The sequence below is a fragment of the Andrographis paniculata genome, unplaced genomic scaffold (assembly GCF_009805555.1).
Source record: "Andrographis paniculata isolate CXL003 unplaced genomic scaffold, ASM980555v1 Contig65END, whole genome shotgun sequence".
NCBI classification, from domain to species: domain Eukaryota; kingdom Viridiplantae; phylum Streptophyta; class Magnoliopsida; order Lamiales; family Acanthaceae; genus Andrographis; species Andrographis paniculata.
The window spans coordinates 543,441-569,425 of record NW_026137601.1 but is presented as its reverse complement, the minus strand read 5'-3'; the positions used below and the strand labels follow the sequence as shown (position 1 = coordinate 569,425).

At 40.9% G+C, this 25,985-nt stretch overlaps 11 protein-coding genes and 1 pseudogene across 11 annotated transcripts; 10 read left to right on the top strand and 2 right to left on the bottom strand.

Annotated features, from left to right (window-relative positions):
• Window positions 1-197: 197 nt before the first annotated feature.
• Window positions 198-1,908, top strand: LOC127261949 (uncharacterized). Its single transcript, XM_051290388.1, has 4 exons — window positions 198-523; window positions 612-775; window positions 871-1,285; window positions 1,355-1,908. The coding sequence occupies exons 1-4, from the start codon at window positions 426-428 to the stop codon at window positions 1,722-1,724; spliced, it is 1,047 nt and encodes a 348-aa protein (XP_051146345.1). The 5' UTR covers window positions 198-425; the 3' UTR covers window positions 1,725-1,908.
• Window positions 1,909-1,999: 91 nt separating this feature from the next.
• On the top strand, window positions 2,000-4,335 carry LOC127261947 (probable amidase At4g34880). Its single transcript, XM_051290385.1, has 5 exons — window positions 2,000-2,688; window positions 2,850-3,064; window positions 3,141-3,398; window positions 3,474-3,672; window positions 3,756-4,335. The coding sequence occupies exons 1-5, from the start codon at window positions 2,128-2,130 to the stop codon at window positions 4,170-4,172; spliced, it is 1,650 nt and encodes a 549-aa protein (XP_051146342.1). The 5' UTR covers window positions 2,000-2,127; the 3' UTR covers window positions 4,173-4,335.
• Window positions 4,336-5,073: 738 nt separating this feature from the next.
• LOC127262574 (dirigent protein 15-like) lies at window positions 5,074-5,923 on the top strand. Its single transcript, XM_051291319.1, has one exon. It carries the CDS (start codon window positions 5,278-5,280, stop codon window positions 5,854-5,856), a length of 579 nt encoding a protein of 192 aa, XP_051147276.1. The 5' UTR covers window positions 5,074-5,277; the 3' UTR covers window positions 5,857-5,923.
• A 1,193-nt stretch (window positions 5,924-7,116) lies between these two features.
• Window positions 7,117-7,848, top strand: LOC127262552 (dirigent protein 23-like). Its single transcript, XM_051291284.1, has one exon. It carries the CDS (start codon window positions 7,159-7,161, stop codon window positions 7,750-7,752), a length of 594 nt encoding a protein of 197 aa, XP_051147241.1. The 5' UTR covers window positions 7,117-7,158; the 3' UTR covers window positions 7,753-7,848.
• A 1,117-nt stretch (window positions 7,849-8,965) lies between these two features.
• On the top strand, window positions 8,966-9,581 carry LOC127262343 (dirigent protein 22-like; annotated as a pseudogene).
• A 746-nt stretch (window positions 9,582-10,327) lies between these two features.
• On the top strand, window positions 10,328-10,948 carry LOC127262342 (dirigent protein 22-like). The gene has a single exon (XM_051290993.1). The coding sequence runs from the start codon at window positions 10,328-10,330 to the stop codon at window positions 10,946-10,948; it is 621 nt and encodes a 206-aa protein (XP_051146950.1).
• Window positions 10,949-12,486: 1,538 nt separating this feature from the next.
• LOC127262463 (dirigent protein 23-like) lies at window positions 12,487-13,371 on the top strand. Its single transcript, XM_051291153.1, has 2 exons — window positions 12,487-13,063; window positions 13,159-13,371. Exons 1-2 carry the CDS (start codon window positions 12,609-12,611, stop codon window positions 13,289-13,291), a joined length of 588 nt encoding a protein of 195 aa, XP_051147110.1. The 5' UTR covers window positions 12,487-12,608; the 3' UTR covers window positions 13,292-13,371.
• Window positions 13,372-13,516: 145 nt separating this feature from the next.
• Window positions 13,517-14,308, top strand: LOC127262462 (dirigent protein 22-like). The gene has a single exon (XM_051291152.1). The coding sequence runs from the start codon at window positions 13,555-13,557 to the stop codon at window positions 14,182-14,184; it is 630 nt and encodes a 209-aa protein (XP_051147109.1). The 5' UTR covers window positions 13,517-13,554; the 3' UTR covers window positions 14,185-14,308.
• A 676-nt stretch (window positions 14,309-14,984) lies between these two features.
• Window positions 14,985-16,935, top strand: LOC127262019 (pentatricopeptide repeat-containing protein At2g21090). Its single transcript, XM_051290491.1, has one exon. It carries the CDS (start codon window positions 15,094-15,096, stop codon window positions 16,873-16,875), a length of 1,782 nt encoding a protein of 593 aa, XP_051146448.1. The 5' UTR covers window positions 14,985-15,093; the 3' UTR covers window positions 16,876-16,935.
• Window positions 16,936-18,237: 1,302 nt separating this feature from the next.
• Window positions 18,238-19,674, top strand: LOC127262309 (uncharacterized). Its single transcript, XM_051290938.1, has one exon. It carries the CDS (start codon window positions 18,475-18,477, stop codon window positions 19,429-19,431), a length of 957 nt encoding a protein of 318 aa, XP_051146895.1. The 5' UTR covers window positions 18,238-18,474; the 3' UTR covers window positions 19,432-19,674.
• A 235-nt stretch (window positions 19,675-19,909) lies between these two features.
• On the bottom strand, window positions 19,910-23,368 carry LOC127262307 (uncharacterized). Its single transcript, XM_051290937.1, has 8 exons — window positions 23,055-23,368; window positions 22,047-22,249; window positions 21,511-21,955; window positions 21,227-21,434; window positions 20,992-21,099; window positions 20,759-20,905; window positions 20,609-20,678; window positions 19,910-20,319 (listed from the first exon to the last, which is right to left on the bottom strand). Exons 1-8 carry the CDS (start codon window positions 23,282-23,284, stop codon window positions 20,216-20,218), a joined length of 1,515 nt encoding a protein of 504 aa, XP_051146894.1. The 5' UTR covers window positions 23,285-23,368; the 3' UTR covers window positions 19,910-20,215.
• A 51-nt stretch (window positions 23,369-23,419) lies between these two features.
• On the bottom strand, window positions 23,420-25,956 carry LOC127262306 (endo-1,4-beta-xylanase 5-like). Its single transcript, XM_051290936.1, has 6 exons — window positions 25,609-25,956; window positions 25,356-25,512; window positions 25,088-25,263; window positions 24,895-24,996; window positions 24,663-24,809; window positions 23,420-24,547 (listed from the first exon to the last, which is right to left on the bottom strand). The coding sequence occupies exons 1-6, from the start codon at window positions 25,891-25,893 to the stop codon at window positions 23,573-23,575; spliced, it is 1,842 nt and encodes a 613-aa protein (XP_051146893.1). The 5' UTR covers window positions 25,894-25,956; the 3' UTR covers window positions 23,420-23,572.
• Between the last annotated feature and the right edge of the window lie 29 nt (window positions 25,957-25,985).

Genomic DNA, 25,985 nt, shown 5'->3' with positions numbered 1-25,985 from the left:
AAGAGTGCTGGTTACAGCAGCACCAATAGGAGCCATTTGGTCTAACATTACCATTTACCTTACCACACCAATGCAATGCAATGCAATCCAATCCTGTATATTTATTTATATTGCATTCTCGTTTAGAAACATTTAATGTAACCAACTTCTTCTCTCCTAATTTCTCCTTAAAACAGTCACAAGACAGAAAACAGGTAAAGAAAGCCAAGAGAGAGAGAAAGCAAAGTTGACAGGCGAGCATGTTCTCAATAAATATGGAAGACCTCCATTGCCCCTAATTTTAAATTTCTGCAACCATTTTAGTTACAGGGTCCAAATAATTCAAGCTGCCTTAAATGCATCTCTTCTCATCATCTTTCATCCGAGTGTCCGGACGCGAGAAATGGATGGATCTGATACTCGTATCCTTTCTGCATCATAAATGAATGCAGTTGAGAGTTGTGGCAATAGAGCTTAGCTGCTGCTGCTGCTGCTGCTGCTGCTTCCTTATATCATTCCCGACTCCGCCATCGGCTTTTTTCATGTGACAATTTTACCTTTTTCACACTCTGTATTCATACCAACACCACCCTCGCTACTTAATTCTGCCATCACCATTTCTTCCTCAACAGCTTCTCAGAATTCATGTCTTTGTCCCCGAGGATTCTGTTTACCGCCCTTGTCATTGCTTCGGCAGCCATTGATGGAGCTTTCGGGTATGCTTTAGTCTCCGGGACTGTGTTCTGCGACCAGTGCAAAGATGGCCAAATCTCCCTCTTCGATTACCCCCTTTATGGTAGCTACATTACATTACATATGTTCTTGTCCTCTAACCCTAACACAACACCATGAATGCTTGCTATAAGATTTTTTTCTTCTAATTTCCTGCAGGCATTAAGGTTACAATGGCCTGTCCGGGGAGCGACGGCCAGTCCACAATGTGGAGGGAAGAAACAACCAACTGGGTAGGCAACTACGTGATGAGATTCGACGGGACACCAAATCTGAGCGGCTGCTACACTCAGGTTTCCGGCAACACTCAGGCGGGGCCTAATGGATGTGGAGCCGCCGGCGGCCCGGCCCAAACTCTGAAACCTCTGTGGAGCATGTTCGGCATGGAAATGTACGCCGTGGATCCACTGATTTCTCAACCAGCAGAGCCCATGTCGTTCTGTCCCAGATCGGCCAGTCCCGTCCCCAGTACACCTCCGACGCCATGGCTGCCTCCGCCGTCCTCACCGGCGGTACCTCAGTTGCCCCCAATGCCTCCGGTGCCATTCCTGGAAGCCTCAGCTTGTCCGTACGAGTGAGTAGTCGTCGTTATTTTTCAAAGACTAACTTATTAAGAGCAACCTGATTGATACTGTTATTGCAGGAAATGGATGATGGAGGAGTACAGATGCTATTGGAAAGTGGTGACGCCGGACACGAAAGTGGCGGTGGCGTTCGGGGTGGTGGCGGCCAACAGATACGGGACAGAGATGACCCTGGCGCAGGGGATGATGGGTAGAGGCGATCCTTACAGGACCCTCTTGAGAGAAGGGACAACGGCGCTGCTCAATTCCTACAACAGCATCCAGTTTCCGTACCATCCCGTCGAGGTTGTCCAGCACATGAATTGGGCGCTGATGGGCTCCTCGACGCGCCAGATTCTCCACACTGCGCTCAACTTCATGAGGGCCAATTCTGGAGCTGGGAGTCCTGGGACTAATGCAGCTTGCAGATTCACTCCTTGCAAGTCTTAAATCAGTCTTACCTACAATCATCATCGTCATCGTCATTATTATTTATAAGGACAACAACTAACTGTGTTCTCGGCTTTTCTTGACCGACCGACCCTGCGTGTTGTTGTTTATGGTGTATGTAATATGTACGGAGTGATAGTACACATTGATGAACCCATGCCCATTAGGCAAATGGGTTTCTTGAGGGATTTTTACTTGATTAATTAATTATTTAGAGTACTATAACATATGGATTTCTGCGTTGATTTTTATATTACAGAATACATGAATAAAAACTCTACCTTGTCTTGGAATTGCAGAATGAATGAAAACGAAAGCTCTCATAAATAATAATAGTATAATCCTACCATTGATTCATTCAGAGGGGCAACAGTTGACTCGACGAACTTAGCAGCCCAAATCCATGGCGGCGTTGATAACCAAATTCATCGGTAATGGGTCATCTTCCCTCCACTCCCATGGCCGTCCCTTCATTGTACTTCTTATCCTTCTTTCCTCCTGCCCGCTCTTCGACGGTCAGGATTTTCCCATCGAAGAAGCGACAATCGCAGACGTTCAGCAGGCCTTCACAGATAAGAAGCTCACTTCCCGGCAGCTCGTCGATTATTACTTGCATCGCATCGAAATCCTCAATCCCCTGCTTCGCAGCGTAATCGAAGTGAATCCTGACGCAGTGAATCAAGCCAGCAAAGCTGATTCCGAGAGGAACGGAAGCAATCCCAATCCCATTCTGCACAGCATCCCGGTGCTGCTCAAGGACAGTATTTGGACCGAGGACAGACTCAACACCACGGCTGGATCGTACGCGCTGCTGGGGTCAGTGGTCCCCCGCGACGCCGGCGTGGTGGAGCGGCTGAGGAATGCTGGCGCGGTGATTTTAGGGAAGGCCAGTATGAGTGAGTGGTATAACCTCCGGTCGCTGAGCATTCCTGATGGGTGGTGCGCCCGAGCTGGCCAGGCCAAGGTTGGTCTGTCATACTCATACCTATTTTCGATTTGGTTTATTTGTTTCTACACAGTTGATTCAGTAACTATGCAGTATCCATCATCTTTCATCTATCTTTGTTGTGAATGTGAATGTGATGCTGTTGGGTAAAAAAACAAAAATTCTAATGAAAATTCCAGAATCCTTATGCACAAGGTGGAAATCCATGTGGGTCAAGTAGTGGATCGGCGATATCAGTAGCAGCAAACATGGCAATGGTGTCGCTAGGAACTGAAACCGACGGCTCTCTCATCTGCCCTGCCGATCACAATTCAGTTGTTGCTATTAAACCCACAGTTGGACTCACCAGCCGCGCCGGAGTTGTCCCGGTTTCATCTCGACAGGATACTGTGGGGTAGGCTTTGGCTTTGGCAAGTACCATCATCAACATTCATAATCATCTCTTCTCTTACGCTTAATTTGTGAATCAGGCCAATCTGCAGAACAGTTTCAGATGCGGTTCATGTGTTGGACTCCATTGTGGGATTTGATCCAAGGGACTCTGAAGCCACACAGGCAGCGGCGAAGTTCATTCCTCGCGGCGGCTACGCACAGTTTCTTAATAAAGATGGATTAAAGGGAAAGCGATTGGGGGTCGTGAGAGATCCATTCATTGCCCTTTCGAATTCTGCTGCTGCATCTAATTCATCCAACACTGCAATCCTCGATGCACATCTCCGGACATTGAGGTAAATTGAAATCTTCTAGTTATGTTTGCTACGGATCGATTGATTGAATGATTGATTTTGGGTTTGGAATTCAAGGGAGAAAGGTGCGACGGTGATAGACAACTTGCAGATTCCCAACATTGATGTAATCCTGAATCCTCTGGAATGTGGTGAGACGACGGCATTACTGGCGGAGTTCAAGCTCACTCTCAACACCTACTTGAAGGAGCTAACGAAATCTCCCGTCCGATCGCTGTCCGACATTATAAGCTTCAACCAGAATCATCCTCACTTAGTAAGAGGATATTGGATACCTACCTACCTACCTACCTCAGATTTATTGATCAATCATTATACGTAATATGTATTTTGATGCAGGAAAGAAGTGAAGAATTTGGGCAGGAGATTCTGATTGCAGCAGACGCGACAAACGGGATGGGAGAGGAAGAACAGGTGGCCTTGGAGAAGATGAAGAAGCTGTCCCGCGACGGGTTCGAGAAGATGATGAGGGATAATAAGCTGGACGCAATGGTGACGTTGGGTGCTGACGCCTCGACGGTGCTGGCCATTAGTGGGTTTCCGGCGATCACAGTCCCGGCGGGGTACGACTCCGATGGGATGCCGGTGGGTATGTGTTTTGGGGGGCTAAGAAACACGGAACCCGCCCTGATCCAGATTTCATATGGGTTCGAACAGGCCACCCACATCCGCCGGCCGCCGCCTCTGCAAGTGACGATGAAATCATTACAATTGGGGAGGGAGCTCAAATCAAATCTGGTTAGCGGTTTCATGTAATTAATGCTCTTGGGCCCTATTAAACACTGTCCACTAAAAATAATGAATGGGCTCTGCACTTTCCTTTCATTCTTCGGGTTTATGGCCCAATTTTGGAACTTTATGGTTGGTTTTTCTTAAAGCGGACCATGTTTTTTAAATGTGAATGGCGTTTTTTTGTTTTGTTTTGTTTTGTTCGTTTTTTGGCAATAATCCTCAGAATAAGAAGAGTTTTATTAATTAGAATTAATTTAAGAAATCAAACTTATATATATATAATTAAATAATTTTAGTAAAGATAACTTCGTGTTTTTCATTTGGATGCGTTTTTTATGTTTAAAAATTCTATATTTTGGTTATTAAGATTTAGTGCCGTTAAGGAGTCAAGTCGAATCGAATTTTAAGTGTGTATTCATTCGTTAATGTTCGTGAACAAGGTTTGTGTTTGTTTGTTAAGTTTTCGATCTCGTTTGTAGTGTTCGAGCTCGGCTCTTTAAGAATTTTTATTGTTTGAGCTCATGTTCGTATCAATTGGTTTAGAATCGATTAAGCTCATTCGAGTTCGTTTGTCTCTTTTTTTTTTAAAAAAAAATTATAAATAAATTAAAAAGAATTTTTAAAATTATTATTTATTTATTTTAAATTGATATTTTATTTATTTATAAATGATAATTTTATATGTATTTATAATATTTATAATAAATATATTATTTTGACGCATGTTCAACGTTCGCAAACAAAATTCGAGCTCGTTCGTTCGTTAATCAAACAAGCCTATTTATGCTGTTCGACTTGACTTGTTAACATTCGCGAATGAGCATTAACCGAGCCGAATTGAGTTGAACCGAGCGGAGTGACTAGATTAGTCAAACAGCTCTATTAAGATTTGAAAAATACTTTTCGAAATTGTAATGTTGTTTTAGTAAGTACTTTTTTTATTTACAAAAAAACAAAAAAAAAAAAAAAAAAATGAGTAAGCAACATTATAATTGAATAAGCTAAATTAGGAAACAAATTTAATTCAAAGATTCTTCAAAATAATTCCCTGAGAAGACTAGCCAGCTAGCTATAAATTGATGTCCCCAAATTTCATTATATATATATAATGAATTCAGGTAGCTAGAAAATGGAGAAGAGATTAAGTGTGGCGGCGTGGGTTATCATGGTGTTGAGCGTATACACAGTTCCGGCGAGGTCATTCTACAGCACGGAGGAGTACGTCCCCGTCAAGGAGAAAATGACCAAAATCCGCGTCTACATTCACGACACCCTCAGGTCCAAAAGTGGAAGGCCGACCGCCGTCGAGATTGCTCGTCCGAAGAACACCGGAAAGGAGGAAGGTCCGACGCCGTTCGGGAGCCTGTTCGCGCTGGACGATCCGATGACGGACGGTCCCGATCTGAAGAAATCGAAAATAGTGGGGGATGCGAAGGGGATGTATCTGTCGTCGAGCCTGCCGGAGAAGAAGGAGTTCACTCTGGTGCTGTACGTGAGCCTGCGTTTCAGGGAGGGCAAATTCAACGGCAGCACTGTGAACGTGTTCTCGAGGGGTACGGTGACGGAGAGGTGGAGGGAGATGTCGATCGTCGGCGGGACGGGGAGGTTCAGATACGCCAGGGGATTTGTTAATGTCACCACTGCCAGCTTCGATCCCGTCACCGGCGATGCAGTTCTTCTGTACGACGTCCATGTTATTCATCATTAAAAAAAAATTTTATTTTATTTTATTGTAAAAAAATAATAAATTAGAGCGTACCGTTACAATTAAAAACAAATGCTACTATGAAATAAAGCTTTTTAAGAAATTAGCAAATCTAATTGTATAAAATTAAGTAACACAAGAAAGAGGCTTACATACTTGAATAGGGAACACAAAATGGGTTGTATCCATTGCTAGAAATTAAATTCAAATAGAGAAAACAACAAATAGATTTTATCCTACAAGCTCTCATGCTCTAAAAACTTGACTAATTGAAAAAACAAAAAAAGAACCATCACCCTTGCCCACTCCATCCCATGAGAACCTTTGCCAAACTTTTGAATCAATCCCATGGGTACTAACTAAAAACTCCCGTTAGTTCATAAAATTAAAGGCTCAAGGAAGAAGTTCTACAAAATCACAACTTACCTTATGAATTAAAGAGGTGATCGACACTCCAAGCACCCGAGAATTAGTACCTCATTCCTCCTTTTTTCTATGGTCTGGATTGTGGTGATCTGATATTATGTTTGGCCAACTCCCGTGTGTGGATGAACCGGTATTAAACTATCTGAAGTTGATTATAGATTAAATTGATTGAATAGAACAATATACACATTCTCATCAAGAGTCTTAGTTATGCGTGTAAGTGGAGACATAAGCGCGCTCAAAGAATTTGATATTTTAAATTACTTTCGCATTAGGAGTAGGAGTAAAATAAAGGATAAGAAGATCCTAACAATTTTGCAAAACTACAAGTAAACATTATATAATTTTGCCATAATAAAAATAATTCACAGCATCACCCAATTTTTATATTTATTTTTTAAAATCATTATATCTCAATTTAATAAATTATGGGTTTGTTTATCTATATATATGTTTTTTTTCAATACCGTTTTCAATATATATATTTTATATTTGAAAAAAAAAAAAAAAAAAAAACAAAGACATATATTTGATGAATGGATGAAATGCTTCTTTTGTAATGAGAGGAAAGGAGTTCATAGAATGGAAAAATATTCCCATTTTCGTAACGGTAACAAAAGATGAAACAAAAGGAGTCAAATTTGAATATTAGTTTACGTAATTTGACTTTGTGTCCTGTCCTGTCCTGTCCCATTCCATTTCGAGATTTGCTTCCCAACAAATCCCAAGTCCTTTCTGCGACGCAACATACACCTGTTCCAATTAGTTCAACTGCTCTCGAAAGTCCTGTCGCCTCCCCATCTCCCTTGTAGTAAGTACTATAATTACACTAGAGCTGATTCATTTAGTTGATGAAATCAATACCCTAATTAAACGAAAATGGCAGCAGCTAATTCAGTCTGGATTTCCCTCCTTGTATCAATAATAATAGTCATATTGTTCATCCAGGCGGTTCCTACAGCTCATTCCCAGAACGATGAAGATCAACTGATCTGGGCAAAGAGAGTCGTGTCCGGAAACCAGGTAATCACCAATCTCCAATTCTACTTCCACGACGTCGTCGGCGGCCGGAATCCCTCTGCAATCAGAATCGCCGAAGCTCCTCAGACCAAAAACTCCACCACCTTCTTCGGCTCCCTCATGATGATCGACGATGCGCTCACCGTCGGACCCGACCCGGCTTCGAAGCCGGTGGGTCGGGCCCGCGGGATGTACGGTTCGGCGGGCCAGACTGATTTCGGGCTGATCATGGCTCTTAGCTATGTCTTCTCCGACGGGATCTACGACGGGAGCTCCTTCAGCATGCTGAGTATAAACCCGGCGACGGAGACGGTGAGGGAGATGGCGGTTGTTGGGGGCACCGGGCTTTTCCGGATGGCCCGCGGCTACGCCATTGCACGAACCTACTGGCTCAATGCAGCCACGGGTGATGCTATTGTGGGATATAATGTCACCATTCTCACTTATGTTTGAGATTTAATTATATATAAATATTGATTGTTATTGCTATTATATTTATGTAGTATTTTTGTTATTAATTGTTGAAGTTTAAAAATTTTAATTGGAGTATTTTCATTCTATTCATGGCCCAATTCAGGCTCTTATTAATTTGATTATATGTAGTTTGGTTGTTAGGTTTGTTGGGTTGCTTTTTTGACATTTTTATGCTAAGAGTCAACCTGTTGTTGTTGGGGTGCAAATTTGTGACTCAGCAGTAGAGAAACCCACATCAGTCTTTTTTTTATGAAAAAAAATAAAAAAACAAACAAACAAACTCAGCAGCAATTCATTTTATTTTATTTAATTATAGTTATTTTTATTTTATTTTATTTGTTACAAAATATTGATATACTTTTATTTAAATCTTATTTTAAAATTAAAATAGATTGATATAAAAATATATATATATATATTATTGAGGTGGAGGACAAAAGGTACAGAAAAACTCTAGTTGAATTTGTCTATGCAGATGGTCTAATAGTGGAATTCCAAGTTCTAGGGTATATTTTTTTAGTCGATTTTTTTCGAATTTTATTATTTGGATTAAGTGTTTTTTTTTTTTTTAAAAAAAAAATCACAAAACATCCTATAACATTATTTTTATATCAAATTTAAATTAATTTTTTTCCAAACGCATCAAAAAGAAACACACCAATTAGTTAAATTCAAAGAAATTGTTGAGAATATGGAGGACTAGTTGTTACAAATATATATTTTTATTAGGATCCTAAGTCTTGTCTTGTTGCAATATCCTTGTTATTATATCCAAATTTTGATAGAACGCATTTAAAAAATGAAAATAGAATATTAAACTATAAGTATCATCCCAGGTCTTGCTTGCTGTCTTAATTAGTCTTCTTAGGGAGGGGAGATGAGGAATTAATTGAATTAATTAAATAATTAATTCCTCTTATAACAAAACAAATTAATTAAAAGCCAAATAAACCTCTGAGCTGAGTGAGGTGTGTGTTGGGTCATTGATTTGATTAATTGCCCCCTTGTATTGTCCTACGTTTGAAAGTTGACTTTCTGTTAAAAAATAGTACTACTACTATTAGTGTAGGGTAGTAGTAATAAACAAAAAGTAGCTGCAAGAATCTTTTATTATACACACAGTTGATCTTCTTACTAGAGTCATCCATTATCCATTATCCATGATCCATGATCAACTCTGAAATTAATTAATATGAGCTGGGTTTCTTCCTCCTCTATTCTTCTCTTCTTCCTGTTTTGTTCCAGCAGCTTCTTCTTCAACAATGCTGCTACTGGTAATGATATTCATGGGTGTTGGGGACTCCCGTTTGCGGGATATGCGGGATATGTAACTAATGTCTTAGTTTTCCTAATAAGTTTGAGCTTTTAGGTGAGACGGTCATTAACATCCGACATGGTATCCACGACAATGTCACCGGTACTAACCCGACTGCCCTAACCATACTCCAACCCAATTCCTCCCCGAACCGTTTCGGCACCGTCAGGGTCATGGACGATCCCTTGGACCCGAACCCGGATCCAGGATTCTGGGACGGGCTCAGGGGACATACACCGGCGCCTCCATGGAGGAAAGAGCTTATCTCATGACCCTCAATTTTGTGTTCACCGACGGCAAGTACAACGGCAGCACCCTCAGCGTCCTGGGCCACAATCCCATCCTCCATGAGTACAGGGAGATGCCGGTGCTCGGCGGCGCCGGCGTTTTCAGGCTGGTACGCGGCGTCGCCACCGCGCAGACCTTCTGGTATAACGCCACTGCATCTAATGCTATTGTGGAGTACCATGTTGTAGTCTTGCATTATGTATAGATCGATGATACTATGCCTGTCAAACTTTTTTTCTACATTTTCTTCTTTTTTTTTTCTAGCTAACTTGTTGTGGCATGGTTTCATGCGGAACAAACGAATTTAATTACCATTCTGTTCGGGCCTTTATTTACAGAGCCCTAAACAAGCCCTGTCTCACTGACAAGCCCATGACAAACAAACATAGTACTTAATTGACTAATTGTATCAATATTATATTTTAATTATTATATGTATATGATGATGCCCCCATGATTACGATGGTGCAACTCCCCGAGATCGCATGCATTAATTTATAAAGATTCTTAGAGTAATCGATCGCCTTCACGTGAAACATCCAAATTACACAATCGGTACTATGTTTGCTTCTTTAATCATGGAAGGTATACATATATATATATATATATATAGAGAGAGAGAGAGAGAGAGAGAGAGAGTGAGAGAGAGAGAGTGAACAATAAACAACTAATTAATTAATTACTACTAAAAATAAATGAATTAGTGAAGCTAGGCTGATTCGTGTAAAACGTTGCAAACCAACAATGATTTGTTATAATACTATAACACATTATATTAAATTAACCAATGTGAGTGATGATAGAGAAATACTAGGTAGTATATATTTTGCAATGCAGGCTGCTAGCTTGGGTCATATATATGGATAGGGCCTTCCCCTTCCCCTTCCCATCCCAGAGTTTCTTTCATTCGATCTTTCTGTGACTGTCAGTCATCATTCAATCAAAGAAGAAATGGAGAAGCACACAATGCCCAAAACCCTAACAATCCATTATTATTCCATATTAATGCTGTTATTACACGCCACGGCATTATTAGCTGCTGGCGCGCCCCACATTCACAAAACAACATTAATTTCTCCGAGGCCTGAAGCAGTGGAAAAATGGCTGGGAAGCGTCCCCACCGCAGGGCCAAAAAAAATAAGCAAACTCCGGTTCTACTTCCACAACCGGTGGAGCAGCAAGAAGCCGACGGTGGTCGGAGTGGCGGAGGCGAATTCCTCAGCCGCATCCCCGACAGGGTTCGGGCAGGTAGTTGTGATGGACAATCCGATGACTGAAGGGCCCGAACCCGACTCGAAGATGGTGGGGTGGGCGCGTGGGATTTACGCTTCGACGGCGATGGAGGAGATTGGGCTGCTGCTGGTCACCAGCTTTGTGTTCAACGACAGGGATGGGAGCACCATCAGCGTGGTCGGCCACAATCGGATCTTACAGAAATACAGGGAGATGCCGGTGGTCGGAGGCACGGGTCGGTTCCGGCTGGCGCAGGGGGTGCTCACTGTACGGACTCTATGGTTCAACACCATTACAAATAACGCTGTCGTTGAGTGTAATCTCATGCTCCTGCATTAATAATTCATTCTTGAATCTTGACGACGACCCGATTCAATGGATCCGCAGTACTGTACTGCACTGTACGCGTGTGTCAATTGTCATGTTTCATTTAATTATATATGGCTATGTATATATATGCTAGCTCTAGCTCTAGCTCTAGCTAAGCAAGCATGGGTGTCTTTCTTTTATTTTTATGTTTGGGTTTGGAATTGGTTTGAATTTTAATTTCAATTTGAATTATTATTATTTTTTTTTCCTTTTGGAGTCTTAGGAATTTGTGTTTCTATGGTATTGTAAATTTTGTTTGAGATTAGAAGATTATGTTGAATGCTATTTGATCGGTAACGATTGGAGTGATGAGATTATTTATATTAATAGATTAATTTATATTAAATATACAATTAATGTAATAAATATGAAGTGTGATTTTTATTTTTTTTTATTGATTTTTTTTTCATTAACAAAAGAAAAAAAAAGAAAAAGACATTATTTTTTGTTGAGAAAAGAAATACAGACAGAGAAATATAAGTACTTATGCAAGGCCATAATAATATTTGAACATGTCCCGCATTGAATAGGTTTAGATTTTAAATTCAAATTTCTTTTTAATATGGTATTAAAATCTCGAAGATTTGAAAAGTTTGGAAACCGGGATGATTTCTTAACAATTGAAATAGATTATGTCATATGTACCAGTCAAATATCATCACCTTTTTAATCACAGAAAATTTACACCACCTTTTATCTAAACGTATTTGGGTCCAAAGGCATACAGATTCTTGAAGAAGCCTAAGCCTACATAAATTATATTTCAAAAGTAAAATAAATAATAAGTAAGCCCAAAAAAAAGAGAAAGAAGCATGACCCACTAACAACAACGGGTAGTAGTTAGTTGGTGCAACCCACGCCACTCCACTTGCATGTATAATACTTTATCCCTAATGTAAATTTATGTTAATTTGACGGTTATGATTTTTAAGAAAATTAAATAAAAATTTGAATTTTTTTTTTATGATATTTTTTTTATAAAAAAGAAAACGGAGAAATTATAATTTTTGTTTTATAGTAAACAAAAAGTAAAAAGAAATAATCTGTAAGAAATTGTCTGATAGGATGTGGTGTGATAAGCATGTCACATGAAATAGATGGAGTTATACTATACAAAATTTATGCTCATTACTCATAAAATCTGTCATATATATTAAAATTTAGAGTAGATAGAGTAAGACAACAAATATGGTGGACTCGCGAAACATTAGAAATTTTAATACTCATTTGGGATTGGCAGTATATGTGATGGATGATATATATTTTTTTTAATCATGGAAGGTAGATATATAAAAATGAATTATTATTATTATTATTATATTAGAGGTAGATAGATAAACCAATATTAGAGCTCTACATAGCTGATTGATTTGGTCCAGGCTCTGTCTGTAACATTAACATATATATACACATAAATTATTTCAATAATGATTTTAATTAATTAGTCATACTACCTGCAGTCAGTCACAACCACCATGCATACATTAATCATCCCATGAGGAAGCTGTGCTAGATAGGGATGTTCTTGAGAAATTAAAGTAAATCAATTTTGGCTTTTGCAGGCAACTTGCTTATATATGCAACAAAATCCCTTCCTTGAGTCATATCTCTGAAGCAAGAAGAAGATTAAATGGGGAAGTTCTTACCAGGCATGGCGGCATTATTGATGCTCCTCCTCCTCGTCAGCTACAGTCACAGTGACACAACATTAATTTCCCCAAAGCCTGAAGCAGTGCAAGAATGGATGGAAAGCCATAGCCAACCAAATGCAAAGCAAAAAATAACGAAGCTCCGTTTCTACTTCCACGACGTGGTGAGTGGGAAGAACCCTACTTCCGTTACAGTTGCGCAGTGGAATTCGTCGGCCACGACCCCGACGCTGTTCGGTTTGGTGAATGTGATGGATGATCCTCTGACTGAGGGTCCCCGGCGGGACTCGAAGCTGGTGGGGTGGGCAAGAGGGATGTACACTTCAGCCTCCATCGAAAACCTGGGCCTGCTCATGACCTTGAGCTTTGTTTTCAGGGATGAGCATGGCAGCACCATTACCGTGGTTGGCCACAATCAGATCCTCAACAAATACAGGTAGGTGTTAAAATAAATATATTATATTTATAAATATGCGTATATATTCTTATAATTGAAACACAGAATTTTAATTTATTATATTCTAACGACAGGGAGATGCCCGTCGTCGGCGGCTCCGGCCTCTACCGCCTTGCCCGAGGCCTCGTCACCGCGCGGACTGTCTGGTTAAATGTCACTACAAAAGACGCTGTCGTTGAGTACAATGCCGTCCTGCTGCATTACTGATTGATTAATTATTTATTTATCAATCAAATCCAATGTTTATTTTTACTATTGAGGAAATGTTATTATTGAAATTTATTAAATATTGGAAATGATGCTGTAACTTACTTTCCTTCCTATAAATATAATCTCGATTTAATTTCATCCACTCACTCCTAAATTACATAATCCTCCTTCCTAATCCGTCCTTCATTCACACTTTATATTTCTTCCTTGCCCTATCCCATCGTCGTCGCCGTCGTCTCCTTGCCTTGCCTGTAATAACCATGGATTCTCAGAGGCAGTGCTTATCCACAACCCTCACTACCCTGGCTCTTATTTTTATTGTCTTAATGAGATCTACTGCCCAGGCACAGGCACGATCAGAAACAGGATCACGACAAGTTTCAATCGCCCAAGACCCCAAGTCGGTGGAAGACTGGTTCAAAAACCTCCCCAACGCCAAGGAGAGGACAACCAAACTCCATTTCTACTTTCACGACATCGTCACCGCCAAAAACCCCACCGTCGTCACGGTCGCGGAATCCAATCTGACAAAGACGTCCCCGACTTCGTTCGGCCTGGTGAGGGTGATGGACGACCCCCTGAGGGTGGGCCCCCAGCCGGAGTCCAAGCTGGTGGGGCGGGCGCAGGGGATCTACGTGGCGGCGGGGCTGGAGGAAGTCGCGCTGCTCCTCACCCTCAACTACGTCTTCACCGATGGGCCCTACAACGGCAGCACTCTCAGTGTGTTGGGCCACAATCCCATCCTCCATACCTACCGGGAGATTCCCATCCTCGGCGGCTCCGGCGTCTTCCGCCTCGCCCGCGGCATCGCCACCGCCAAGACCGTCTGGTTCGATCTCAAGACGCAGAATGCTGTGGTTGAGTACAATCTCATCGTCCTGCATTACTGAGTCTATTGTTAGGTTTTAGATAGATTCATATCATACACATATGGTTAATTAATTTCTGCCATGTACTCAATTCCAATTCCGATGATGAATGGTTTCGAAGAATTAATATAATGGCCAGGAACAGAATAATTAATATCGTTTTCAGTATCAGTATCATCATGAGTCACGAGCAAGACAGGTACAGCCTCCACCAGAAAGGTGAATGAATTAAAGTAACTAAAGACGATAGTACGAGCTGCGTGTGACGATAGTAATATGCTTTACCACTAATTTTTCAATTGATGATGATAAAATATACATTAAAAAAAATTATTTTTTTTGTTATTTTAAAATTCATAGGCCGTTAATCCCACTTATTGCTGTATTATCGGTCTTTTTTTCCATGTATTATCTATCATTATTTTTATATAAAGATATCAAAACTAAAATGAAACCTCCAAAAAAAAAACACCCTTATTGCCTATTGGCTAAGGCGATCTCAGGACAACTCAATTATAATTCTAACAATAAAGTTGCTTAATTTATCTCTATTTTTAATTCAAAAAAAGTATTCTCTAAATATATTATTTTAAATAATTTTTTATATTAAAAAATATAAATATATATAATTAAAATATACAAAATTACATATTGATTTTTGTAGGAATCAATTTATAATTTGTGAAAAATAAAAATAAAAATAAAAATATCATAATTGATGTTGCTACGGTACAATCAAACACCAAAAATAAGGAGTTGCTAACAATTTCCAATTTCAAAGTGGGCCATACAGAATTGGGCTTCAGGAATGGAATGGACTGACTACCCATATTGGGGCAGAGCGAAAATGGAGCTGTTAATCGCAGCGCGACGGTAAACGGTATACTAATCTCAGGCGGCGATGCTCGCCGGAGCTCACCTGCCCCTGCTATGAAACAAAGAAGAATTGGCAGGTATCCCTGCGTTGTTCAAAACTCTATTGATCTTATTTCTCGAGGTCGATTCCACGAAGCAGTTGACACTTTACCCCTCTTATTTCGGAAAGGTTTTTCCTTAAACACTAAAGCAATCGCCTCTCTGATTCGGCAATGCGCCACTGCGAAATGCATCAAAGAGGGCAAATTGGTTCATCTTCATTTGAAGCTCACTGCTCGGAAACACCCCAACACGGTCCTGTCCAACCATTTGATTAATATGTACGCGAAATGCGGCGATCATGTTAAGGCACGCCAAGTGTTTGATAAAATGCGGAGCAAAAATTTGTATTCTTGGAACATTATGCTCGCCGGGTATGCGAATCTGGGGATGATGAAGGCTGCAAGAAAGTTCTTCTACAGAATGCCTGCAAGGGATTTTGTGAGCTGGAATACAATGGTGATGGCGTGTGTGCAGGGTGGGCTGTTTGCAGAGGCTTTGAAGTTTTATATGGAGTTAAGGAGGTTGCATATTGGATTTAATAAATACAGTTTTGCTGGGGTTTTGACAGCTTCTGTTAAGTTGGGTGACTTGTGGCTAGCCAGACAATTGCATTGTCAGGTTCTCGTGTTAGGATTTTTTTCTAACTTGGTCCTCTCAAGTTCTATTCTAGATGCATATGCAAAATGTGGCAACATTGGAGATGCTAGAAAATTGTTTGATGAGGTGAGAGATAGGGATGTTCTAGCGTGGACTGCTTTGGTTTCAGGTTATGCTCGAGGGGGCGATATGAAATTGGCTAGGGAAGTATTTGATGCTATTCCAGATAAGAATTCTGTCTCTTGGGCTACTTTAATTACAGGGTATGCCCACAATGGCATGGGACATTGCGCCCTTAAGGTATTATCGGAGATGATCTGGCTCAATGTCAAACCTGATCAATTTGCTTTTAATAGTTGCTTGTTTGCTTGTGCTGGCCTAGGTTCTCTCGAGCATGGTAAACAGCTTCATTCATATTTGATAACCAGTGGTATTAGGCCAAATGCAGTGGTTACAAGCTCTCTCATTGACATGTATTCCAAGTGTGGAAGGTTAGAAGCTGCAACGAAGATTTTTTTGACAATGAAAAATAAGCAGCATACGGTGTTGTGGAACACCATGATGTCGGCCTTTTCCTTTCATGGACGTTGTAAAGAAGCAATAAAGATTTTTATCCGTATGGGGAGGTTAGGTCTGAAACCCGATGGAGTCACCTTTTTTGTCCTTCTTAATGCATGCAAGCATTCAGGGTTTGTGCGAGGAGGACTTTATTTATTCAAGTCCATGACCTTGGATTATTGCATTGTTCCGGATCAAGAGCATTATGCGTGTCTAATTGATATACTAGGCCAGTCCAAAGATTTTGAAGAGATGGTAAACCAGCTGAAGAATATGCGATGCAAACCCGACGAATATATCTGGAATTCCTTTCTTGATGTATGTAGAATTCATGGAAATTTAGAATTGGGTAGACTAGTTGCTAGATATCTTGTTGAGCTAGAACCTCGACTCCCTGCAGCATGCCTTCTACTGTCAGGTATATATGCTGCTCTTGGGAGATGGGAATCAGCACAAGAAATAAGACGCCTTACAAATGTGAAACACGTGGAAGAAGGCCGAGACCTTACCTGGTTAGAAATTGATAGAATGTTGAACCTAGATACAGGATGTAATAAGTTGCATAGTCCTGAAGGGGAAACAACCTCAGTGTGGGAACGCTTAGCTGATGGGAGCTCATTATTTAGTGTTGCAAGGTAAAGTTTCCTGATATTTTTGTGCCATTGCTCTTCAAAAATAGAAAGAAAATTTTGCTGTTAAGGTGTGGAATCTACGATGGTGGAGTTTATGCCTTGTTTTGTATATTACAAATGCTTGTTTTCTCTTTATATCTTTGCTCCCTATGGAGTTTGGATTTGCGGACGATACTTGTTGTATTTTGCAAAGCTTGTGAAAGGGGTATAGTAATATTGGTGCTGAGCGGTTCACATAAAATGCATTGAATGCAACACTTTAGCATTGAAATCTGTCAACATACATATTTTGCATGTATCATAAGGTGTATCTTTACTACTATTATGCATCATATCATATAGGATAGTTTTATATGTTATATGCTATCAGTTTGGAACTTTTTAGGCAATCAGCTTATATGGTAATTGAGGTTCCCACACCCATTTGTTTCCTCTCAAGAGTGATAGGTAAACGAAGTTATGTGGAGGGATATGTTAATCTGTATTCATGTCTGAAATTCTGAGTAACATGATGATCTTAACTTGTAGCCTTGACCACTTGATAAGTTTTGGAGGCCATCTTGATTCTTGAGTATGGAAGGATAGAGAAGTTTGACATATTCCCCCTTCCTCCCTTCCGCGAACTACTATTAATACATTCTAGTTTTGGTTGGTCGTGTCTTGTTGTTGAGTAATTTCAATGACAGAGCAAAGTACCATATGCATCTGTCATCATGTTGTCTTATCTTGTCTGAGATTGCATGCTGGAGGAGGGAGGGGTCCTGTTTTATTCTCTTCTCTGAAGTGAAGAAGTTCGTGGGGGCAGTTTAGACCCAATAATGGAACTACACTTCACTTAACACACGCGTCATGTTGCCTGCCAATCCTGTAGCCTGTCAACTAGTCCCTCTCATGATTGAATATGAGACGTGACGTTTTACCTGCCACCTCAATCCCATCGATATTTCATATTTTGTCGTATACTGCCCACTTGTGCTGTGCTATCCCTCCAAATTCTTTTGACCTAACCTCTATCGAAAATGCTCAAAGATTGTTGAATACTTACTTCTTTAATCAATTCTCAAAATTTATCCAAATGTAAAAACGGGTATCACAATAAAGAATTAATTAAAATTTCCCAATTATCCAAATGTAAAAACAGGTATCACAATAAAGAATTAATTAAAATATCCCAATTTATCCAAATGTAAAAACAGGTATCACAATAATGAATGAATTAAAATATCCCGGATATGTAGAAACAGACAGCTAAAATGTAGCATTGCCCAACCAACCACTCAATCAAATTAACAAATATCCTCTCCAGTATATTTCTATTTCATCATAGCCAGTTAGTCGTATGCCATGGCATTCCAGCCTGACCCCCTGGCCCACCTTCATCAAACATTGTCAGTGACAAATCCAATGGCGTTCCAATTAATTCATTATTATTGTCAGAGAGAAAATAAGGAAGAAAAAACCAGGAGAAGAAGAAGAAGAAGAAGAAGAAGAAGAAGAAGTTGGATCCCTACATCGTCAATCAATCAATCTCCTCTTCCCTTCCCTTCCCTTCCCTGTAATTTTTTTCTTTCTTGTTGTTAATCAACAAACAAGAACAACAACAAGAATGGGGTCTCAAGTCTCCAAACAAGTGGAACGAAGAAAAGCAATCTCCACAGAGAAGAAGGCCCTGGTTGACCTCAAAAATGGAGGAGGAACAGATTATCCAGGCTCCGACTACCGCCCCCCTGATCGGAAAAACTGGATGGCCGGCCTCGGCCCCGACAAGGTCAGAATTCATCAGATAGTGTGGCCGGGCACTCACGACTCCGCCACCGACAAAATTGGGATCCCCCTCGTCAGCAGGCCCTTCGCGCAATGCCAATCCCTCTCCATCTACGACCAGCTCAAGCTCGGCGCCCGCCTCATCGACATCCGCGTCCAGAAAGACCGCCGCGTCTGCCATGGAATCCTCCTCAGCTACAACGTCGACGTCGTCATCAACGACATCAAGAAGTTCCTCCAGGAAACCCAATCGGAGATCGTCATCCTGGAAATCCGGACCGAGTTCGGGCACGAGGACCCCCCGGATTTCGACAAATACCTGGTGGACCAGCTCGGGGAGTTTCTGATCCACCAAGACGATCAGGTGTTCAACAAGACCATATCGGAACTGCTCCCGAAGCGGGTGATCTGCGTGTGGAAGCCCCGGAAGGCCCCCCAGCCGAACTCCGGCGACCCCCTGTGGGGGCCGGGGCACCTGAAGGACAACTGGATCGACACGGATCTGCCGTCCACCAAATTCGAGAGCAACATGAAGCACTTGGGAGAGCAGCAGGCGGTGACGCAGAGAAAGTACTTTTACAGGGTGGAGAACACGGTGACGCCGCAGGCCGATAATCCGGTGCTGTGCGTGTGGCCGGTGACCAACAGAATCCATCAGTACGCCAGGATGTTCATAACGCAGTGCTTCGAGAAGGGATTCGCCGACAGGCTGCAGGTCTTCTCCACGGATTTTATTGACGGGGATTTTGTGGATGCATGCGTCGGGCTCACCAGCGCCAGGGTTGAAGGGAAAGCTTGATTTCTGAATCAGCCATGGCTGCCTGATGTATATGCTGCTGCTGCTGCTGCTGTCTATTCATTCCACTTGTTCATCTTTCTTTGTGTTTTTTTTTTTTAAGAATTTTTTAGACTGTCCGTCCGGTGGTCTATTCGATTCTATACTATTCTCTATTTATGTGCATTTTGTTTCATTTCATTTAATTTAATTTAGGTGCCTGCCTGCCTGCCTGATTATCAATGAATGAATCATCTTGTGCAAAAAGTGAAGTGTGTGATTGAGTAATGCCCGTGCTGTTGTTTCTCACATGTGAGGTAAAAGGAGTTTGGAATTTTTATTCCTTATTCCCATGCATCATCGTACTGCAGATTTACTGCACTGCATTGCACTATATTCGAACATCCATGTGATCCCAGAAATAGAAGTACAAGTAGAAATCTGAGTCGTCCTGCCACTCTCAGAATAATAGCATGATCAAATTCAACAAGTGACAAATGTGTCTGCATGATTAATTTGGTAAAAGTAATACTAATGTATGTGTTAAGTAATCTTTGGTTTGCAAGCATATATATTATATGCTTTTGAAATTGATATATCCACACGATCAATCAATCATACATCTTTTGCTGACATTCAGGGAACATTATATGTGTGTATATATATATATAAATAAGAAACACATTGCAATGTTCCTTCCATGATTTCTAAACAGAGATCCTAGAAGTAGTGTGTGCGTCGCTCACGACAAGGATGATGCTCATGCTCATGCTCCAGCTAGACTGGAGTGGAGTCTGTCCTCCTGCTCTTACCTTTGGGCACGAGAACTCCCAGCATCAACCAATACCCTTCCGCTGCGGAACTTGCTAGCCAAAACTTCTTCAATGCTATGAAAAACTAATGAAAATAGACCTGCAGAGGGAGGTAGGGAGGGAGGAATCAATAGGATTGCATGGGCAAGTCAGTATCAAGTTACTACCTCACAGGCATATATATATATATATATATGTGTGTGTGTGCGCGCGCGTGTGTGTGTCTGTATCACATCCCATTGGCTTACAAACTAAACCATTTGAATTCAATTGGAGATCAAAAGCAATGCAAGGAAGCATTGATATTTGGAACGCCATGCCACAATTGTATTTGTCACTTGGAGAAATAGATGTGTGGGACTCATATAAACTAGAATCACCAGCAGTACCTGAGATGGAACTTGCTCTATCCAGCAATGTTCCCCTTACCAAAAGAGTTCCTGGAATTTGCTGAAAAACCTGCACATGGGAAATATCTTAACACTTTGGGCGCAAACAAATGGGAATATAGCATAAATTTTAGGAGATGATGTAAATACCAAAACTCGAAACAGTAGCACATCTGCCTGCCCATTATCATTACTTGTTGTTTCAGGCATGCTTAGCTCACTATGAGAATTAGCAGTCGCACCCTCGTTATTTGGAGTACTCAAAACTGAATTAATTTGATCCTTTGTAATTGTGACCTGTAACAAAATAACTAATTCAGTCATCAATAGCCAGTCAATTCTTTCGATGAACATATAAATCAGCCTAAGATTAAGAAGCATACATCAACATGGAAAGAGACCGCATCTAGTTTACAGGAAGCACCGCTATTGGCGAGGTAAGATTCCACATACTGCAACACATGAAAGGCACTGTGCTGACGTTGAACACCCTGAAATAACAATATACTGCACTTTAAGATATGATAACTTCACAGGATCAAATACTATATAAATGTATATATGAATGCAAAAAATCAAACAAAATATAAAAAAAAAAAATACAAAAATGGGCCTGACCTCCAGCATGAAAGACAGATTACTCTCCACAGTCTTCTGGGATGATACCATCTTCCTCGAAGGAGGCAAAAATGACCATGCAAGCCCCCATCTTGATGTTCTGCCCTGAACAAATTCTGTCGTCTTCACCACAGTCGCTCCAACATTCCAGAGTTCAGACACCAGAACATTCAGGTTCACTTTTCTTCCAACCATAGAAGTGTACCAACTAACGAATAAGAAAGAGATCAACATCAATTCAATTGATGAAAAATCAAGTGATGATTGTGAAATCAACATTTTACCGAATAGCATGCTTCAGCTTTATGCTATCTTCAATGATGCGAGTGATAAAAGCACGTTCACCACCACAACAAACCATCTCTTCTTGAGTCCCACCACAGGACATCTTTGGGTTCAAACCAGCTTCTTCCATTGTTTCAAAGAATGGGGGGTTGCACATACAAAAATCAAAACTTTCTCCATCTTCGACAACTCCTAGGAGTATAGGTGGCCCTTTATAAGACTTATTCAAGCTTGAATGAGTTTCTGGTACAGATGACAGCAATGAGCCATCATTTTCCTCTTTTGTTTTGCTAGCGTCAAAAGTGTCTCCACTGCTACATACAGAATTAGTTTGTAAATCTTCAGGCCGATCGGCAGCAACCCGTCTAACTTGAATCAATTCAGAGATATGTGGATTGCTGTTGACATTTTGATTTGCCCACTCTATAGCTACATCAGTAATATCTTACCAAAGCACAGAAAATAACACTCTTAAGTCCAAGCATGCTACATAAAACTGGGAGACAGATTTAGGAAAAATAATAGAATAAAGCACCTGAACCAACAAACTTCCAACCAAGAATGGATGCCCCAAGAAGGGGATAAATACAATTTGCTCCGGTACCAATATCAAAACCCTTGATATCACCGTCAGACCTGGTAGCAGGGATGCAATCTGAAGCCAAAAGATCCTCAATCCAATGGATATAATTTGATCTGTTAGGGACCGTAGGGCAGAGCTGCCCATCTGGGATCCACCTGGAGTGTTAAACAAAACCAAATTATTATGCCTATTTTGCTGATATACATTGTTTAGAAAAGGGATATTAACATGCATAAATAGTTCATATTGACAAGGGTTGAACAAATTATAAAGCATGGAGATATTTATTAAATAATCACAGAAGAGTGTTGTTGATGAACTCGACCATGTAGCTTCACGACCACAACCACATTTAGATGCAAACAGCACAGGACCAGTTCCAAACTGGTCACATATTGAATTATCCTCAAATTATTTCTATACTTCTAAAAGCAGGATCTTTGATAAAAACAAACGTTCCACTCTGAATACTAACTCAAAAGAATCCTAATAATGAATCTCTCTTTCAGATATGATTCAGAACTAACTTTGAAAGTCCAGGATAGCGCCTGAATATGAAAGAAGACTTGTGATCTCCAAAAAAAGCTCCTTTTTCTGTCCAAAGTCCAACGTAATTGATTGCCACAGTAACTTAGTCTTCTCTTTATTTAATATCATCAACTTGAATATGGATTAATATCTTTCAATATTTGCCAATTTCTACTATAATAGCCCCGGACAGGACAATGAGTATGTATAACCAACAATAATATACATACGCACACGAAGGACTAAATGTGACAACACACATGCTGACTGCTAAGGAGCTTGAGCCATAACCACAGTATACACTATGACTTTACTGCTGCATTGAAGGGATTTGCTCAAATTTAGAAGCAACTGAATACTTAGCGCGGAAGGGCATCGAATAGATTGAACAGCCAACCTAATTTAACACAACAATCTTCCAAACAAGCATACCAGTTCAGACCATGATCGTGTAGCAGCAAGACTCGTGTCAGCTCGCGAGTAGCATTGAAATCCGTCCAATCGATTCTTGCCTTGCCGTCACGTGAATATAAGACATAGGGCTCGAAATTGGGGTACAAAGAGGCCAACAACCCAAAATCCGGTGGGTTATCGCAGTACTTGTTCCGTGGATGGATTCCACGCCGCTGAAGGAAGTTTTTCCTCTTCCTTTTCCCGGCCATCGCCGACGACACAGCCCTAGTCACCGTCTATTTAAAAATCCAACCTTCGGAGATTCCAGTAATGCGACTTATTACTAGGAAGCGCTTTTAGTTTATTTTATTTTAAATTCTGTGCTATTTAATAAGACACCCGGGCGACGATAATAGTGGGATTCCAATTCCATCAAGACATGACACGACGATCAAGTTTGTACCGCATGGGTTGTTACTTGTTAGTGGACTTTAATTAGGGTACATCATCAAAGTTAAAGTCAAAGTCAAACATTTGCATGCGTTCAACAATAGAAATTAGAGATGGATGTTCCAGTGTTTGGTTTCATCGTCTGGGGACAAAGAGAAGGTTGAAATAGTGGTTCTGTTGGCATAGCTGGCGGTGACTCTGTGTTCTCCTAAGTAACCTGAAAAGTAAACGACGCCGTGTTCATCTGTTCCCCTCTCTAGTGTCCCAGTACGCCATTCTTTCAGCAGCGAGTCCACCACATCACCTGCTGGAAGATTGTGGAAATTGTTATCCGTCAGACACATCCTGTAGCATCCTTGGGGATGCAATGCTGTCCAAAGCATGATCCCATTGACCGACGGGTGCGAGAAACCTTCCCTCAGCGCCACTTCCAGGTATTTGGCCTGCGTCTCCTGATCGAAGGTGTTTTGGATGTCCAATTCAGTCAGCCAGATGGGAAGCTTCAGTGTCCCCAATTTATCCAGCATTGCCCTAATTAATGGAGGGTTTGGTACTGTGAAGTGTGCTTGCAGTCCAATCCCATCCATCGTCACGCCACCGGCTTCAAGTTCTTTCAATCTTGAGACGTACTGATCCACTGTAGACCTCATGTCATCACAAGTCTCCAGGACGTTGTATTCATTCATGAACAGCCGAGCCGAGGGATCTGATTTCTGGGCTGTCAGGAAAAATTCTAAACTGGCGTTGGGACCAAGCTTGTCCTCGTAGAAATCGAAGTGGAGCATTTCGTTGTCGACGTCCCAGTGGATGAATTCATTTCTGTAATTAGTCATCAAGCTTTCGATCCTGGAATTGACAGCAGATTTCAGCTGGGTAGCTGTCAGGTTACGAACCCATGAAGGATTGAATCTGGGGTTCTCCCAGAAAATGTTGTGCCCCCGCGCAACCATCTGATTCCTCCGAACAAACGCTAACATTTGATCTGGAATTGTGTAGTTGACCTGTCCAGGTTTGCCTTCTGTTGCGTACCATTTCAGTTCATTTTCGAACACTGCCGCATTGAATCTCTCGACAAACCATTTCTGCGCCAGAAAATCAGCACTGTTTGTTAAATCGCTAGTTATTTATATCTTCCTTCTTCGTAAGGGAAACGCTGTCGCTGGTTGACTGCAGCCTTAACTGTAATGTAAGCCCTACCTGGTACGGTTCATTTCCTAATATTGTGTCTGCTATGGCAGATCCGAATGGGAAATCCTTGGAAACTTGCTCCACAATAACTGTAGCTCCTGGTAGCCTGTTTCCATCTTCATCAGATACATGCAGCGTGACTTCACGTTTTCTTTCCTGCATTGGTTCGTATGTTTGTGTTTTAAAGAATAACCATATGCTAGTCCAGACAATTTGATTGAGCCAAAATGAAACTACGTACGGTGTTTATCAGGCTTTGTTGGTTTGCTTTCCATTGCTGAGGGGTGAATGGCTGTAGAGATCCACCAGAGATGGACACATTTAAGTTTTTCCCATCTGAATTCTGCCAGAGAGTGAATGTAATTGAACTTCTTAGCTGTTCATGGGCTTGTATTGAGTTTTAATAAATGGAAATGGAAATGAAGTTAACATACCTTGAAATATATGTAGGTATCGCCGGTTAAAGGCGAATCAAGAACAAAGCCACCCTTAAGAAAGGACCAGCAACCTCTCCTGGCTGTAACAGTCCCCATGCAAGTGAACGTCGTGTTATCTGATGTCAAGCTGGCTTGTATCACTGCCGAAGCTGCGCCTTTTATTCTAACCCAACCTGTCAATGAATCATGAAACGATTATGTAAGAAGTGTACTGTACAGGGACACTCCAAGGATAACTCTAGTGCTGTTGAATGAACTACTTAACTGGAAAAACAGTAGATTGTGTTGCCGGTGAGATTTTTTAAAACAAATGCAGGGGAATTTACTGGGATTCTGGATTGATTTTTGCTCCAAGACCCCAAAATCTGAAATTCCTTGATGATACCGCCATTGTATAGTGGATCTTCTGGCCATGATTTGCACTGAAAGAGAAACCAAAGCAGCAGCCCCAGCAACACCATTCAATTCAATATTTGAAGAATTTGTAAAAATATTACAACTACTGTTTAGTTAGTTACCTCAGTATAAGCAGAGTAATCATACATGAGTCTGTCGTCATCTTCATGTAAAGAAGGATAAGCACTCACTGAAAGAAAATAATGGCAGAGTCCCAAGAATACAATGAACAGGTGGTAGTACTTGTTCTTCATTCTACTGCTATTGCTACTGCTATTTGCAGAGAAATGTGATTCTGCAATTATATTGTTAACCAACCCCCCCCCCACAGGATATAGCAAGATCCAAAACTTACGGGTCTTTATTAAGTAGCTGATTGATGCATCACAATTGTCACATGAATGCATAAAATATAAATTAAGATGGCTAAATTAAAACACATGACATGCTAACGGGTCAATCATCTGTTATTTTATTAGACTAATATATATGGTGTCAT